Here is a 14,789-nt window from a genome sequence, read left to right on the forward strand (position 1 = left end):
TGTCTCCGAATCCATGCACTAGAGTCCAGCACGATATGACCCCGGGTAGCCTGGGGAAAAATAATGCAACTTAAAAGGCAGACCAAATTAAATACTCATGTCATTCATTAAAAAATATATATTCATTTTGGTGTAGAATATATTAAATAAAGTTTGATATGGAAAAGATTTCACTGTTTTGTTTTTTCTGACCACAAATGTGTACTTTTTGAAGTTTAGTATACGATACTATAGAAACACTACCAAGTAGTTTTACCTGCTTTAAGAATTATTGTTTTTTTTATAAAAAAAAATGTTCTTCATAATTTACTAATATGCTAAGAAAATTAATATATATGATTAAGTTTTAAAAAAGGATCGTTTAGTAACTGGGCCTTGCCGTCAAAGACTGTCTCTAAAAGCCAAAATGTATCATCTCCAGGATTTATAACTTCAGCTTCATGAAAACAGTGTCATTATTTCCTGAGTCCACTAGATGTCACTCTTTGCTCTAAAAATCTATTGCTTTGAAAAGTTATTCTATTGAAACCTAGCATCATGGATGGCGCCCCCTACTGTCTGTAAAAATGTACTTTTTCTAATGAAAAAAAAAAAGCAGAGTGCGTGTCGTGGCCATGGAAACCACATATACTGTAGTCGGAGTGATATTTTGATATAATGCACTGATGTTGTGTTCATCTGATTAGGATCTAAACGTCTTATTGACCTATAACAGTCCAAGCTCAGATCCCTGAGGTGTATAAAGAATCTTAAAAGTAGTTATTGAGAGGTGGATTCATTCAAACGTGCGACACTGAAGGCCTATGTGTGAAATGCACGGCCTGCCACTGCTGTAAACACATTAATTGTGGAGGTATGTAAAAACGTCAGTTATTGTAAAGTTTAAATAAATGTGCTTAAATCTATTTTTTTTTTAAAAAGGTTGTTGTAGCAGCAGAGGTTAGGAACTATATAACGGGAACTTATAGAAGAACGGACCGGAAGTATGTACTAGAATTGGTTGTAAATAAAACGATGAACGCTATTTTTTAATAACCTGATTCGTCTTTATTTTTAAAATACTATTCTTGATAAAAATATATATATTTATATATGAATAGATCATTGCTTTATAACGAGGACAAATTATGTTCACTATTATTTTAAACCTGTATAGTGTTCCACAGCGCCACCTGCTGATTGTTTAAGCGCTTTGTGACCTTGGTCAGGAAAAGCGCTATATTAATACAAATTACTCACTTACTTACTTAAAGTCATAGTTCACCCAAAATGATAAGTAAGTAAGTCATCTTCTACTCACCCTCATGTCGATGTAAGAGTTGAGATTATTTTCAGAGTAATCGGTTATAGACGAAAATATTTGTTCATTTGAATTCAGCAACGGAAGTACTATTGTCGCCAAAAAGATTAAGAGGGTAACACTATAGGTGACCCAAGGTGACCTAATAGCTATTAAAAAAAACAGAGCAAAACTTGAAAAAAATAAAAAAAATAGTGGCAGAAACGCAAAACGTCCACAAGATGGCGTTAGAGTCCAGACAGTGCTTTCTCAAGCACAACTCAACTCAGTCTCTTCAAAAACTGAAAGTTTAAACGGGCTTTTTCCAAACAAAGGTTGTCTGCAAGACGCGAGATCCACTGAAGAAGAAACTAAACAAAGAGACCGAATTAAATGTAGAAACTCACATCAACAGTCACTCAAAGCTCTGACAGGAAGAAGTCAAAGATCGGAAACCACAGGGTCCAACTAATGGTACCGGACAGAACTGAGTACGTGCTGACACAGATCAGAAGAAGAACTGGGGCCTCAAGTACTAACAAGTTCGTAGATCTTCTACTAAATATGTCCGTAAACTGAAATCCAGAAGATGACGCAGCACAAAAAATATTCTCATGTATGAATCTGTTTAGAAGATTTTAGGCACTTTTTCTTCGTACATCCCAATCCACGTAGAATTCATCGCAGACTTGTTCGTCTCTTTCCACGCCCTCATTTACATATTTAAATATTTATATTCATATTTAAATTAAGCAGAGTCTGTGGTTTTTCTCTCCGCCACCAGAACAAACAAATGAAAACATGAATCCGTTTATAGTCGTTCATTTATACATTTCTGACATGGATCACATACTTTCATTTAAATAGTGCAGACGAGCTCCGGTGTAAATGTTTATATTTTATTTACACAGTTATTAACTCGAATACTTTATTTACAGACGATCAGGGGCTTATTTGAAACATCTCAACATGTGTTTAACAAGAATAAAAGGGTAAATAAGTGACTTAAAGAGTATTGATGATGAAGATGATGAAAATGATGAAGATGATGATGATGATGAAGATGATGGTGATGATGAAGATGATGATGACGATGAAGATGACGAAGATGAAGTTGATGAAGATGATGAAGATAAAGATGAAGATAAAGATAAAGATAAAGATAAAGATAAAGATAAAGATAAAGATAAAGATAAAGATAAAGATGAAGATGAAGATGATGAAGATGATGTGATCGTCTCAGTTTCATATAAATGTGTGACGCGACTGCAACACATACGCGAGTTCTTATTACATTTATAAAATAAAAACGTTTTGTGTACAAATGAACAAATCATGTGAAAGTGTATTTATATAGGTGTGTTATTCAGAGAAATCGCTCCATTCTTTCATTCTGCAGCTTAAATTCGATCAAACGTTGTTTCACAAAAATCTTCATGACTTTTGTTGACTTGAAGCATCAGACGCGAATCATTTTCTTTGTTATTTCATGAAAACAAGCTCATAATTCCTTTCTTTTCTGAATAGCGTAAAATAGCGGATTAAAATATTAATTATAAAATGATCGATGTTGTCCTAATAAATACAGATAATTTACTTGGTGAATGAGAACATATTGATTGGTTTAATTTAACTTAACTACTGTGTGTTAATTTATGATCAATATTGATCGTTAATGTAACTCTGATGTGAACATCTCAACATGGCCACTAGGTGCCGCCAATTGGTCGAAAGTCCAAGTCAACAAACGTTATGAAGATTTTTGTAGAAATTTATAGAGAAAAATCACGGAATCTGCTTCATTTAAATATGACTTAAATATGTAAATGAGGGCGTGGAAAGGGACGAACAAGTCTGCGATTCATTCTAGGTTGATTGGGACGTACGAAGGAAAAGTGTCTAAAATCTTGGCGCACAGATTCATACATGAGAATATGTTTTGTGCTGCGTCATCTTCTGGTTTTCAGTTTACAGACATATTTAGTAGAAGATCTACGAACATCTAAGTACACGAGCCAAACTCCCATCAGCAACCGTCCCTGTCAGTTGTTAGCAGAAAACAATCTTGAGTTTACTTTGATCAAAAGGTACTTTTTCGAAGTGAGATGCAATTTGCAAAAAACAAACTAATACAAGCACTTTTCGTAGGATGTTGAGCAGTTCCCATGAGCACGATCTTTTGAGCTTTTCAGGTTCTTATCAAGTCCTCTTTTGATGCTCCCACAGACACAGTTTAGTATGGTATCGGCTTCTGGTCAAATTTCTGTCTCAAGGTCCTTGCACTTGCTGATCTTCTCGACCTCTTCTAACGTTATGTTCGGGTCGTCCGGTGTCGCGACATCATTGAGAAGTGTTTCTACGTCTTGACCTGCAGGACTTTAGCGTCAAGTATGTATATTTTTGCTTGTAGTGATGGATCGATGAGGCCTCATGAAGCTGCTCTGTAGTCAAAAATACAGTGTCTTGATTTTTAAAAACCACCAGCTGGCGCTCCAAGTTTAAAAATGATGGGGCCAAAGATTATGAAGCAATGAGCGCCATCTAGTGACACTAGTGCTATGTCTCAAATCGCATACTTGCGTACTCAAAGTTAGTATTTTTACACTAAATTGTCACTAAAACGCCCACAAAACTGAGTATGGATCGATGGACACTATCTACCCTAAACGGCTCCATCTTAGTTACGTTGGAAACGGAAGTTACGTCATATATATATATATATATATTTATATATATATATATTTATATATATATATATATATATATACTTACAGGTGCATTTTCAGCAGCAGTATGATGATGACGCGTCTTCGGTGCTGATACCGGCGTAAATATCTCGCCAATATTTTGATTCTCATATTTTTTCTTTATTTCTTTTTCCAAACTTGCAAAACGTGCTGCCAGCAGGTGTCGATAGCGTTCAAACAGCTGATTGAAACCATTGTTAAATAGTAATAGAAGAAGAAGCTGTCACGTCATTTCCTGTTAGTGCGTAGCGGCAGTGTTTGATTTAGACATACTGTCTGTTGAGAATTTGCGTACTAGTTAGTACGTACACTATCCTGATGCATACTAACTTCTAGTATACTAAGAGAAGTATGCGATTTGAGACACAGCATAGGTGTGTCCCAAAATCGTCCACTTCTGCACTTTCACTTAATATTTTGAGTGCACAAGTGCGTCCAAATGAACAGTGTGCGAACATGTAGTGCACTGTGCGCACTCAAACGGCCAGAAAGTTGAGTGTGTCTCGAGGGACACTTGACGACGTGACGTAGATGACGCTAAACTGAAGCTACGTCACTGACGACACGTCTTCGGAGCAGATACCGACGCAAATGTCTCGAGAAAACACTAATTTCACCAGAAAACAACACAACAACAATAATAATAACACAATGAAACACAACTTAATAACTTGTTTCGATTGGTGAAAAGTGCTGTTAAGTGTCAGTGATAGTGTTTCAACCACTGGTTGCAATCGGTGTTAAAAAGCAGAGTTTGATTTGAGACCCTGTCGAAATTTGCGCATTGTGCAAATAAATGCACTGTCTTACAGTGTACTGTAAAGTAGTGCACTTAGAGAAGTGTGCGATTTGAGACACAGCAACTGTTTCATGAGGCTTCATCAAACCATCAGTATTTGCTCGTGTTGCATTAGTCAAATGTCCAATACATACAATAACAAGAACTAAACAAAAGCCATATAAACAGTATTTAAACCTTAACTTTAGGTTATTTTTTTTATAAATTTATTGAACAAAAAACAATAAATTAAAAAATATTTCATTATCGGCAGGTCTAGTAAGAAAACATGTTAAATATGTAGAATGCTAATGTATATGAAGCGCTTCACGTCGAAAGTTCTTCACTCAACCACCACTGACCTAAAGATACACTTAACGCTGAAAATAGACTAAAGACCCTTTTGACCACGACCTACATATAGACCAGCCAATCAGAGAAGCTCTGAGAGTAAGTGGTCTCTGTTAAGCAGATAAGTCGGTTTTTTAAGTGTAAATTTAGACCCGCCCGAACATAACACGTTCGGAACGACCAAGATATAGTCGACAGTGTGTATTTGTGCGTCTTCTTTTTCACATTTTATTTGATAATTTTTTGCTGGTTCTGGTTCCATTTCATCAGATTCTTAGAGTCACATAGTCACATGGTTCTGATCCAGTCCAACGGTTTAAATCATCAGACCCGTTTCCCATTTGGCTCGATGCCCCCCCACCCCCCGGGGTAATCACTTTCGGGGCGATTGGAATAACAGCATTGGCTGACTTTGCTGCCCGCTTGGACCCGGTTCATTGGTCTAGTGCAGAGGATTAGCGAGCTAACGGGATTAAGAGTCAAGGAACGCGTGAGTCAATCAGGTTTCGGTGTGTAGCTGCTGGACGGCAGAGGTCTCCTGGAGTCTGGTGCTGGACGGCAGAGGTCTCCTGGAGTCTGGTGCGTCCTGGGACATCATGGGACAAGAGGAAAGTCACACGGAGGAGATGGATCTGGCTCAGATTCAGGATCTCTGCATCATTTTTATGAAGGAGTGTCCAAGCGGGGCCCTGCACCTGCACGAGTTCAAGAGGATCTTCGGGGTGCCCAGCACCTCCGAGGAGGAGTCGCTTTACATCGAGACCATCTTCCATTCCTTCGACACCAACAAGGTAAAAAAAAAAAAACGATCCAAGTTTTCCTTTTTTCCTGACGCCATGCAACTCCGTCGAGCAGGACAACACGCTGGACTTCATGGAATACGTCGCCGCGCTCCACCTCATCCTGCGAGGGAATCTGGAGGACCGACTCAAGTGGTCCTTCAAGATGTACGACAAGGACGGGAACGGCAGGCTGGATCGGAACGAGGTGAAGCGGATCATCAGGGTGAGGAGAAAAGAAACTCGCGGTTATGAGAGAGTTGAAATGACACAAATCCTCTCAGTCGGGGATTATGGTCTTGGGCCGGGTAACAAGGCTTAGCGCCAGGTAGGGTTATGGTCCACCTGAGGTTTACATGGAAGGACGAGGGTTGGTCTGCTAGAGTCGGTATGGATTCTGAGTTAAGGTTGGTTTTAATGCCAATGTTTAAATGAGTGATGTGTCGATGAAGCTTCATGAAACAGTGTCATTATCTCTCAAGTCCACTAGATGTCACTCTTTGCTCTATAATCTATTGTTTTGAAAAGCTATTCTATTGAAACCTCACATCATATTTAAGATGAGGGCGCCCCCTACTGTCCTCTGAACAATATGACACTGTTTCATGAAGTTTCATCGACACACCATCAGATATCCTTGCTTTGTTGTCCCAGCGTTCTCTGATTTCCGTTTTGTCAAATATTCAGTTCGCTTTTTTCATTCTCTTTTCCAGATACTTTACAAAATCAAGCTGCGAAAAAGCGACGTCAGTCTGACTCCGTCGGAAATCTGTGACCGAGTCTTCGATCTGGTGGATCAGAATCATGATGGTGAGTCGATACCAGAGAGATTCTCTTTTGTTCCGCGGTTTCTGGTAGTAAGATGAAAATCCTGCGCTTTTAATTCTTGTGTTATCTCTGGGTCAAGGGGACCCGGTGGCCTGAAAACAAATGTGTTAGTTGTATCCCTTGTGTCGTCTCTGGGTCAAGGTGACCCGGTGGCCTGAAAACAAATGTGTTAGTCTTATCCCTTGTGTTGTCTCTGGGTCAAGGTGACCCAGTGGCCTGAAAACAAATGTGTTAGTTGTATCCCTTGTGTCGTCTCTGGGTCAAGGTGACCCGGTGGCCTGAAAACAAATGTGTTAGTCTTATCCCTTGTGTTGTCTCTGGGTCAAGGTGACCCAGTGGCCTGAAAACAAATGTGTTAGTTGTATCCCTTGTGTCGTCTCTGGATCAAGGTGACCCAGTGGCCTGAAAACAAATGTGTTAGTCGTATCCCTTGTGTTGTCTCTGGATCAAGATGACCCAGTGGCCCGAAAACAAATGTGTTTATGGTATCCCTTGTGTTGTCCCTGGGTCGAGGTGACCCGGTGGCCTGAAAACAAACGTGTTTGTGGTATCCCTGTGTTGTCTCTGAGTCAAAATATCGTGATACGTTTCTTGACGTTTGCAAAATGAACTTGATCCAAATACCAAATAATTCAATCCAAGAAGCTAAGATGACCTCAACATGGAAGTGTTTCCGTGGAATTTCTTTGGATCTTTTTGTCTGGATGTTGATTCTTCTGATGCCTGTGATGATCTTAGGACTTCTCAGGAACATTCCTGATTCAAGCAAATAACCAAGAGTCTCCAATGAACTCCTTCATTCAATCTTCCAGGTCAGATATCTTTGTCCGAGTTCATGGAGGGAGCAAAGAAGGACGAATGGGTGATGAACCTCCTGAAGTTGGATGTTGACGCCACAGGTTGGGTCATGCACAATTGTGGGAAGCGACCCTGATCGCGCCATCTTTGTGGGGTTACCACCCACTGGCTTTTTTGTGACGAGGCAGAATGCTTCAGTCTCAGACCCCTCCGGGTCGGAGACGTTCGTCTGCATCTCCGTGTCGTGGCTTCCTTGGAGCTGAAGCTGGAGAGCGAGTTCTTTTCTTCTGGGTTGACCAGGAGTTCAACAGCAGGTCCAGGCGGGGACATTATAAAGACAACAAGCTGAAGAGATTTTTGTATTTTTGTTTTTACTTAGAGAATTCACAATTTTATGGAATTATTATACTTTATACATCTATTATTTCGGGGGTTTTTTTATTATTTGTCGACAAAATCTATTCATTCAAACAATTCGACTCAAGTTTTAATAAGATAAATAAATAAGTTCAAAATCAGAATTCAAATCTTTAATTTAAACTAATTTTAACACGCAACGGTAAGAAACTAAAACAGTGTAAAAAAAATGTTTTCCATTGATTTATATTTAAATATTTGAAATGTTAGAAATGTTATGAATTTTAGGATTGTTTATTTTCTTAAACAACCGGAATTATGAGATTAATTGGGTTTTCATTGTATTTTGTAAAACATTTTTTAATTATCTCTAGGAAATACCAGCAAGTAAATATAAGTGATATCTTTAATGTGCAGCTATTTTAGGGGGTTTGTTGACAAATAGGGTCAGAGAATTGTGTGGATACCCAAGAAACATAATTTAAATGAAAAATGTGAATGTGAATTAAAAAAACTGCAGTTTATTGTGTGAATGCTGACAGTCACACTGTTATGATCTATTTTTGCCCTTATGACCTACATTTTAAACCGCATCTCCTCTATAAATTTTATCTGATTTAAACCAATTAAATTGTATCAATTCGGCTTGTTCCTGAAATGCGGCTATGTTCTAGCTTTCTTTTATCTTTTCAACTCTTTCTTCTATTCCTTTTTTTCTACCCTTTTTTTCCTCCACTCACTTGAATGAGAAAACTCTTCAACTCATGTTTCAACTCCTTCCACTTTGACCTTCAGGTACTTTTATCTACTCACACCTAGAAACTTCAACTTTAAAAACACATTGTCTACTTACTACTAATAATTCTTCTACTACTTCAACTACTTCTTCTTCTACTTCTCATTCTATTTCTACTCCTAATTCTTCTATGCTTTTAGTACTAATATTTGTACTATTATTTATACTATTAGTTTTAGTACTCATACTTATACTTTTACTACTAATTGTACTTCTATTACTACTTCTACTTCTAATTTTACCACTAATTCTTCTACTACTTTGACTACTTCTTCTTCTACTACTTATTATATTTCTACTACTAATTCTACTACTGCTTTTACAACTTATATTTTTACTATTAATTATACTACTAGTTTTACTTCTTATACTTTTTCTACTAATTGTACTTCTACTACTACTTCTACTTCTAATTTTACTACTAATTCTTCTACTACTTTAACTACTTCTTCTTTTACTATTTATTATATTTCTACTACTAATTCTACTACTGCTTTTACTAATTAATGTACTATTAATTATATTACTAGTTTTACTACTTATAATTTTACTTTTACTACTAATTGTAGTTCTACTTTTACAACCAATTGTAGTTCTACTTTTACAACCAATTGTAGTTCTACTAATACTACTTCTACTCCCACTTCTACTTCTACTATAAATTCTACCTTTTTCTTCTTCTTCTTCTCTTTATTCTTTTTCTTCATCTCCTTTGTATTTCTTTTTTTTACTTAGCAACCCGTTTTCAGTTCATTTCAATGTCTTCGCATAAGTGTTTTTACTTTATCCTTCATTTCAACTGTTTCCACACATTTTTAACTTGAATACTAAGTCAATAGGTTCAAGCATTTTTACAGACTCAGCATTCACACTGCATTTTCTAGTTCTGTCTGATGTTTACCATTTTTTTGCCAAATCAAACTCCATTGTAAGACATGTGATGGTTCAAGCTCTTGATGATGCTACAGAACATGGTGACCTGGTTACTCAAGTGTACTTGACCATAAATTTTTACGCTGAGATCTCAGTCTAGCCTATTATCAAAAGCTACGTTTTTATATTGATCAATTGTGTTCACATGCGTTCATTTTAAGTATTGAAGTTGTATTGTAATAAAGATACATGTATTTTTATCAAATCGATTTGTCTTGTTATTTTGTTCTACATCTCTAAAAGGGCAGCGTTACCCTCTTCTTTTAATTAATCTGTTAATAGACTTAAATGACATTTCATTTTCTCATTTATTATTTCACACAGAAGGAGTTCTTCTTTTGACTGCGTGGTATTGTGTAAACATTGTAATACGTATGAGCAAACGTGGTACCTTTTACGTGGTGAAAAGTAAATGCAGTTCAGAAATAGTCCAGTAGAGGGAGAGAGAGGTGAAAGTAATGCAGCGCTGACAGTTCATTTAGGTAAAAAGTAAATACCTGGGCAAATTGCGGCCCTTTGACTGTATTCATGCGACCCTCATAATGCCATAGTATGATCATGTATAAACGGTACTAATGCATAAACAAATGTATTTTGTATTTATTATTGATTTACATTTTCACATAAAAATTACTTACTTTTCCCCTCCTTTTTGTGTGCAATTTTTCGAGTATATATTAATCCCTCAAAACATTTTTTTTTAAGATAGTTGAAGAAATGTTTTGAAAAAAAACTTGTATATACAAGAATACAATTGCAGCTTTTTAAGCTTAATAATAATAATCAAGGCCTAATGACGAATGTCCTTTTTTTCCCGGGATTTTCACGTCTTTCTTTTTGCTTGACGGCCCCTAACAACATTCACAGACTTTAATGTGGCCCTTGAAGATTATAATTGCCCACCCCTGATGTATGGTTAATGTATAAAATGAAAGAACATATACTGCATGTGTGATGTCATCAAATATTAAGGATCAAAGGAGACATGGATTCGTGGTATGGATGAAGATTCTTGACCTCTCGCTATAGAAGATAAACCTGGTTTTGTGGACTAAACTATGGGTGAAGCACAATCTTGCACTGACAATGAAGTGTCTCTGCAAAGCATTCATGACTTGTATGGCAGTTTCACAAGCAAGACCCCAAAGCAGGAATCTCTAAAAAACGATCAATTATTATTTAGATTATTATTCATCATATTAAGTCAAGATGAACTGTATTGTTTTGGTTCATAAAAAGGCTAAATATGAACCAAAAAATAAAATATCTGTGCATAAGTAATTAATTGAATGATGCTTTACGACTTTATTGAATATGTGGCTGCGGTGCAGGTAGTTCTTCGAGGGAAGCTGGAAGACAAACTCAGACGGTCTTTAAAAGTATGTGATGGAGGTGGAAACGGATATAAAATATATCTGGAAAAAGAGGAAGTGAGGAGAATTCTCACTCACAGTCTAGTAATACCAGGCATTTAACGTATTATTTCTGCAACACATTTTTGTTATTAGGCTATTTTTTCTTATTCAAAATCAACGTGTGACACTTTCATAAAAGAGACAAGAAGGAACCACTGTTTGCTCTTATCCTGCCTGACTGAGAATGTAGTTAAACCCCAGTGTGAGTGCATCTATCTGCTCTTATCTATAGACCTTGAATACGTGGAGAAGATAAAAAATAACACAATAATCATTTGACATTTAACCTCACTCTAGTCTAGTCTATGCTACTCAGTGGTACTCAGGTGATATCTGGGTTCAGAGAAGGTAGCATTTAAATAAAACAAGCAATTAAAAAAAGGAACAGTGTGTACAAGAGAACTGTTTGAATATTAATTCTAAAATAAACCTGTAAGGCTGTTGGTCGAGCCAAGGATTAAACCTCACCCGTGCACATTATCTGTCGCGCCTGCAGTTCATACAAAACTCTGCAGCGAGAATTCTGAGCCGCTCTAGTAAAAGAACTCACATTTCTCCAATCCTTAAAACTCTTCACTGGCTTCCAGTTTCTTTCAGGATCAATTTTAAAATTCTGGTTCTTACTTTCAGATCTATTCATGGTCAGACCTTCCATCAGTGATCTGATCCAGATTTACACCCCAGCTCGGGCTCTGAGGTCTGTGGATCAGAATCTACTGATGGTTCCTGAACACGGTTCAGGACCAGAGGAGAGAAATCCTTCCAGACTGTTGCTCCTAAGCTTTGGAACCATCTCTGTGTTTGATGATCTACTGACTCCTTCAAGAAACATCTAATTTGTATTCGTGCTTTTCCTTGATTTTCTGAGACTACTGTGTTTGTCTCGGTGTTGTCTTGACCTTTAAAAGTATATCTTTTATTGGGTATTGTTTTGATTTTTTAAGCGCTTTGTGACCCTGGTCTAGAAAAAGTGCTCTTCAAATATTACTTACTTACTTTCCATCTTTCTTTCTAATCTTTTAATTATTATTATTCAAATTGTCAGTAGACAAACCACATCAATAACTTATTAAATAAAATATAAAAAATATATGAATAAAAAGTGAAAAGACGTTATATAGTCCACATTATTATTACGTATAATTTTGAAGTAAGTAGCTGTGCATCTCGTTGTTGTACAAGTTTTAATAAAGGTTTGTCCCCTCCTCAACCTCATGTCTATTCATTTATCCATATATTTATTGAACTGAGGAATATTTAGTCCGACAATTAACGACAACATCCATCACACTTCTGTCCAGTATCTTCTCTTTTTTTTTAATTTGTAATGTTTGCAAGTCATCAACCATTTACACTGTAGTAACTTCATTTTTGTGTTGATGTTTTTTTCTCTTCTGGGCTTCAAGGCTCGATCTACTCTTCTTCAGGTATAATCTCTTACCGTCTATCAGTGAAGGACTCCTCATCACAACAAACAAAAGTTGAATCAAACATTGAAACCTGAGCATTTGACCTTAAAGAGATGCAAGTGGAAGCTTTTCCTCATCACTTTCAGAGGACAGTAGGGGGCGCCCTCAGCTTAAAAATGATGTGAGGTTTCAATAGAATAACTTTTCAAATCAATAGATTATAGAGCAAAGAGTGACATTTAGTGGAAATAATAGCACTGTTTCATGAAGCTTCATCGACACATCACTATTAGTTAAACGCACCCAACTTACTTATGGGTAACTCCCATGATGCATTTCTGCAAGACTGCTCTCCTAAGTGACGGCTAATTGGTCGCTATAATATTCTATGTTAAATGCAGACGTGTAAAGAGGGAAAAGTTAAAACTCAGATCAAGTCGTTGGATGAACAATATGTATATATTTATTAAATATTTAATACTAGGGACATTCTTTAACAGAAAAAAAATAGTCTTGAAATTCATCAAATATCCAGTTATCTAGTTTAGGTGCAATTCAATATTTTATTTTATTTATATTTGTATTATATTGTTTGATTTTGACTTCTCTCTTAAGGCTGGATTTAAGTTGGACTTGTTATTTATCAAATACATGTTAAATATATTTCATTATTTAATTTTCAACTTGATATAAAGTTGTATTAGAGTTTAAAATATATAGATATAGAATCAAACAAATATAGTACAGAACAGTTACATATATAGAAATTACAATTGCATGATCTTTAACAAAGATGTCATAAACTAAACCGTAATCGTTGGGACCATTAAAATAATAATTTCCTCGTTCTAAAATGTCTTCTTTGAATGAACGATCTTGTGAATTTATTTATCAGTTTTTAAACCCTGTATCAATCGTGTTGCACAACTGGAGTCAATGTCCATGTGGGAATTAGATCTCCTGTCCTGGTTTTACTCAGCTGTCCACACTAACACCCGAAGAGCACAGAAAACAGGAGCACTCACACTGTTTCAAAAACACATCATTAGAATTATTGTTTAGTGCAGTTGCTCTATATTTCAATGCATCAATGCACAGTTGAAATTGAAAACATGATGCTTTGTTTCCAGCTTCAATTACTGTCAAAATAAATATCCTATAAAGTGTATAAAGAAGCTTAATTACAGCCGTTATTTAGAATGAAAAGTTTTAATACAATTATTAAAACTATTTTAAAAGTGTGAAGCTGAAAAAAAATCTTCAGAAAGAAAGATAGCAATAGTATTAAAAAATGTATAAATCTAGTGTTTAGTAGTGCACTGCATTAGAAACGGGAATCACCACGGGAGTCTGAAGTGGATCTTTTTATACTGGCAAAACCGTTCATTTTTGATCATACAACCGCGGATCGACAGCGATCACTGCTGTTAGCAAGTTCGATAAAGCTAAATCAATTAGCCTCCAATTAGCTAAACAAAATGTGTAAAATTACACACTTAAATGACACAATAGGCATAACAATATGTGTCTCTGTGTTAAATAACAGCAGAGACTTAACTATCTTTTTTTTTAAATACAATATAAAACAGTAGAGAGAAACAATGAACTGTGGCGTACCTGTGGATCGACAGCGATCACCGCCGCCACTTTTTAATGAAATATTGACATTAGAAAACTTGCTTGTTGTATAAACAAAGCGGGGCGTGATTACAGCTGGCTGGAGGAGGAGTGAAGGCATTGTTACTTCATAATGGATTCTATGTCTATACACTTTATAAACCTTTCATGTTAAAGAAAGTGATGGGAAAATAACCTATTCAAGATGAATGATGTCAATAATTTAGATGGGCAACACATTTTCATAAAAGTAAAAACTAAAAAATCAGAAACGAACAAATAATAATATATATATTTATAGTTAATACAATAATAAACGCAATATTAAATTGTAAGCTGTCGGAAAGAATGTTTATGTTCTACTCTGACCTCTTGAGGGCCGAATGAAAACAGTCAAAGGGCCACAGATAAGTAAGTAATTTATATGTAAGTAAGTAAGTAAGTAATTTTTATTTATATAGCGCTTTTCCAGACTGTATAAAGTCAAAACCACAAGACCAACAAACAACTTTTAATAAAACAAAACATGGATCTTCTTTTTAAAAATACAGGACGGTATTGGTAGAAAAGGTACTGACCACTGCAAACTGGGCAGCTGGTCTTTATATTATTTTAAAAAGTAAAAACCGCGAATGTGCGTCAGAGTGAGACGTCTGGCCGGAGAGAGACTCTTCAGTCGCTCCAGAGTCCCGCACACTCAGC

General features: G+C 36.2%; 1 protein-coding gene across 1 annotated transcript; it reads left to right on the plus strand.

Moving 5' to 3' along the window:
- Positions 1 to 5,751: 5,751 nt before the first annotated feature.
- Positions 5,752 to 7,696, plus strand: guca1g (guanylate cyclase activator 1g). Its single transcript, XM_087782415.1, has 4 exons — positions 5,752 to 5,946; positions 6,011 to 6,160; positions 6,648 to 6,744; positions 7,575 to 7,696. Exons 1-4 carry the CDS (start codon positions 5,752 to 5,754, stop codon positions 7,694 to 7,696), a joined length of 564 nt encoding a protein of 187 aa, XP_087638541.1.
- The last annotated feature ends 7,093 nt before the right edge of the window (positions 7,697 to 14,789 follow it).

The sequence above is a fragment of the Callionymus lyra genome, chromosome 2, assembly GCF_982586985.1.
Source record: "Callionymus lyra chromosome 2, fCalLyr1.hap1.1, whole genome shotgun sequence".
Lineage (NCBI taxonomy): Eukaryota > Metazoa > Chordata > Actinopteri > Syngnathiformes > Callionymidae > Callionymus > Callionymus lyra.

What these genes read in the sequence shown, in the direction of transcription:
- guca1g (XM_087782415.1), top strand. Translation starts at nt 5,752, where the DNA reads ATGGGACAAGAGGAAAGTCACACGGAGGAGATGGATCTGGCTCAGATT. An exon ending in ATTCCTTCGACACCAACAAG is followed by an intron (nt 5,947 to 6,010) that starts GTAAAAAAAAAA and finishes TCCGTCGAGCAG; the next exon opens with GACAACACGCTGGACTTCAT. An exon ending in GGTGGATCAGAATCATGATG is followed by an intron (nt 6,745 to 7,574) that starts GTGAGTCGATAC and finishes TCAATCTTCCAG; the next exon opens with GTCAGATATCTTTGTCCGAG.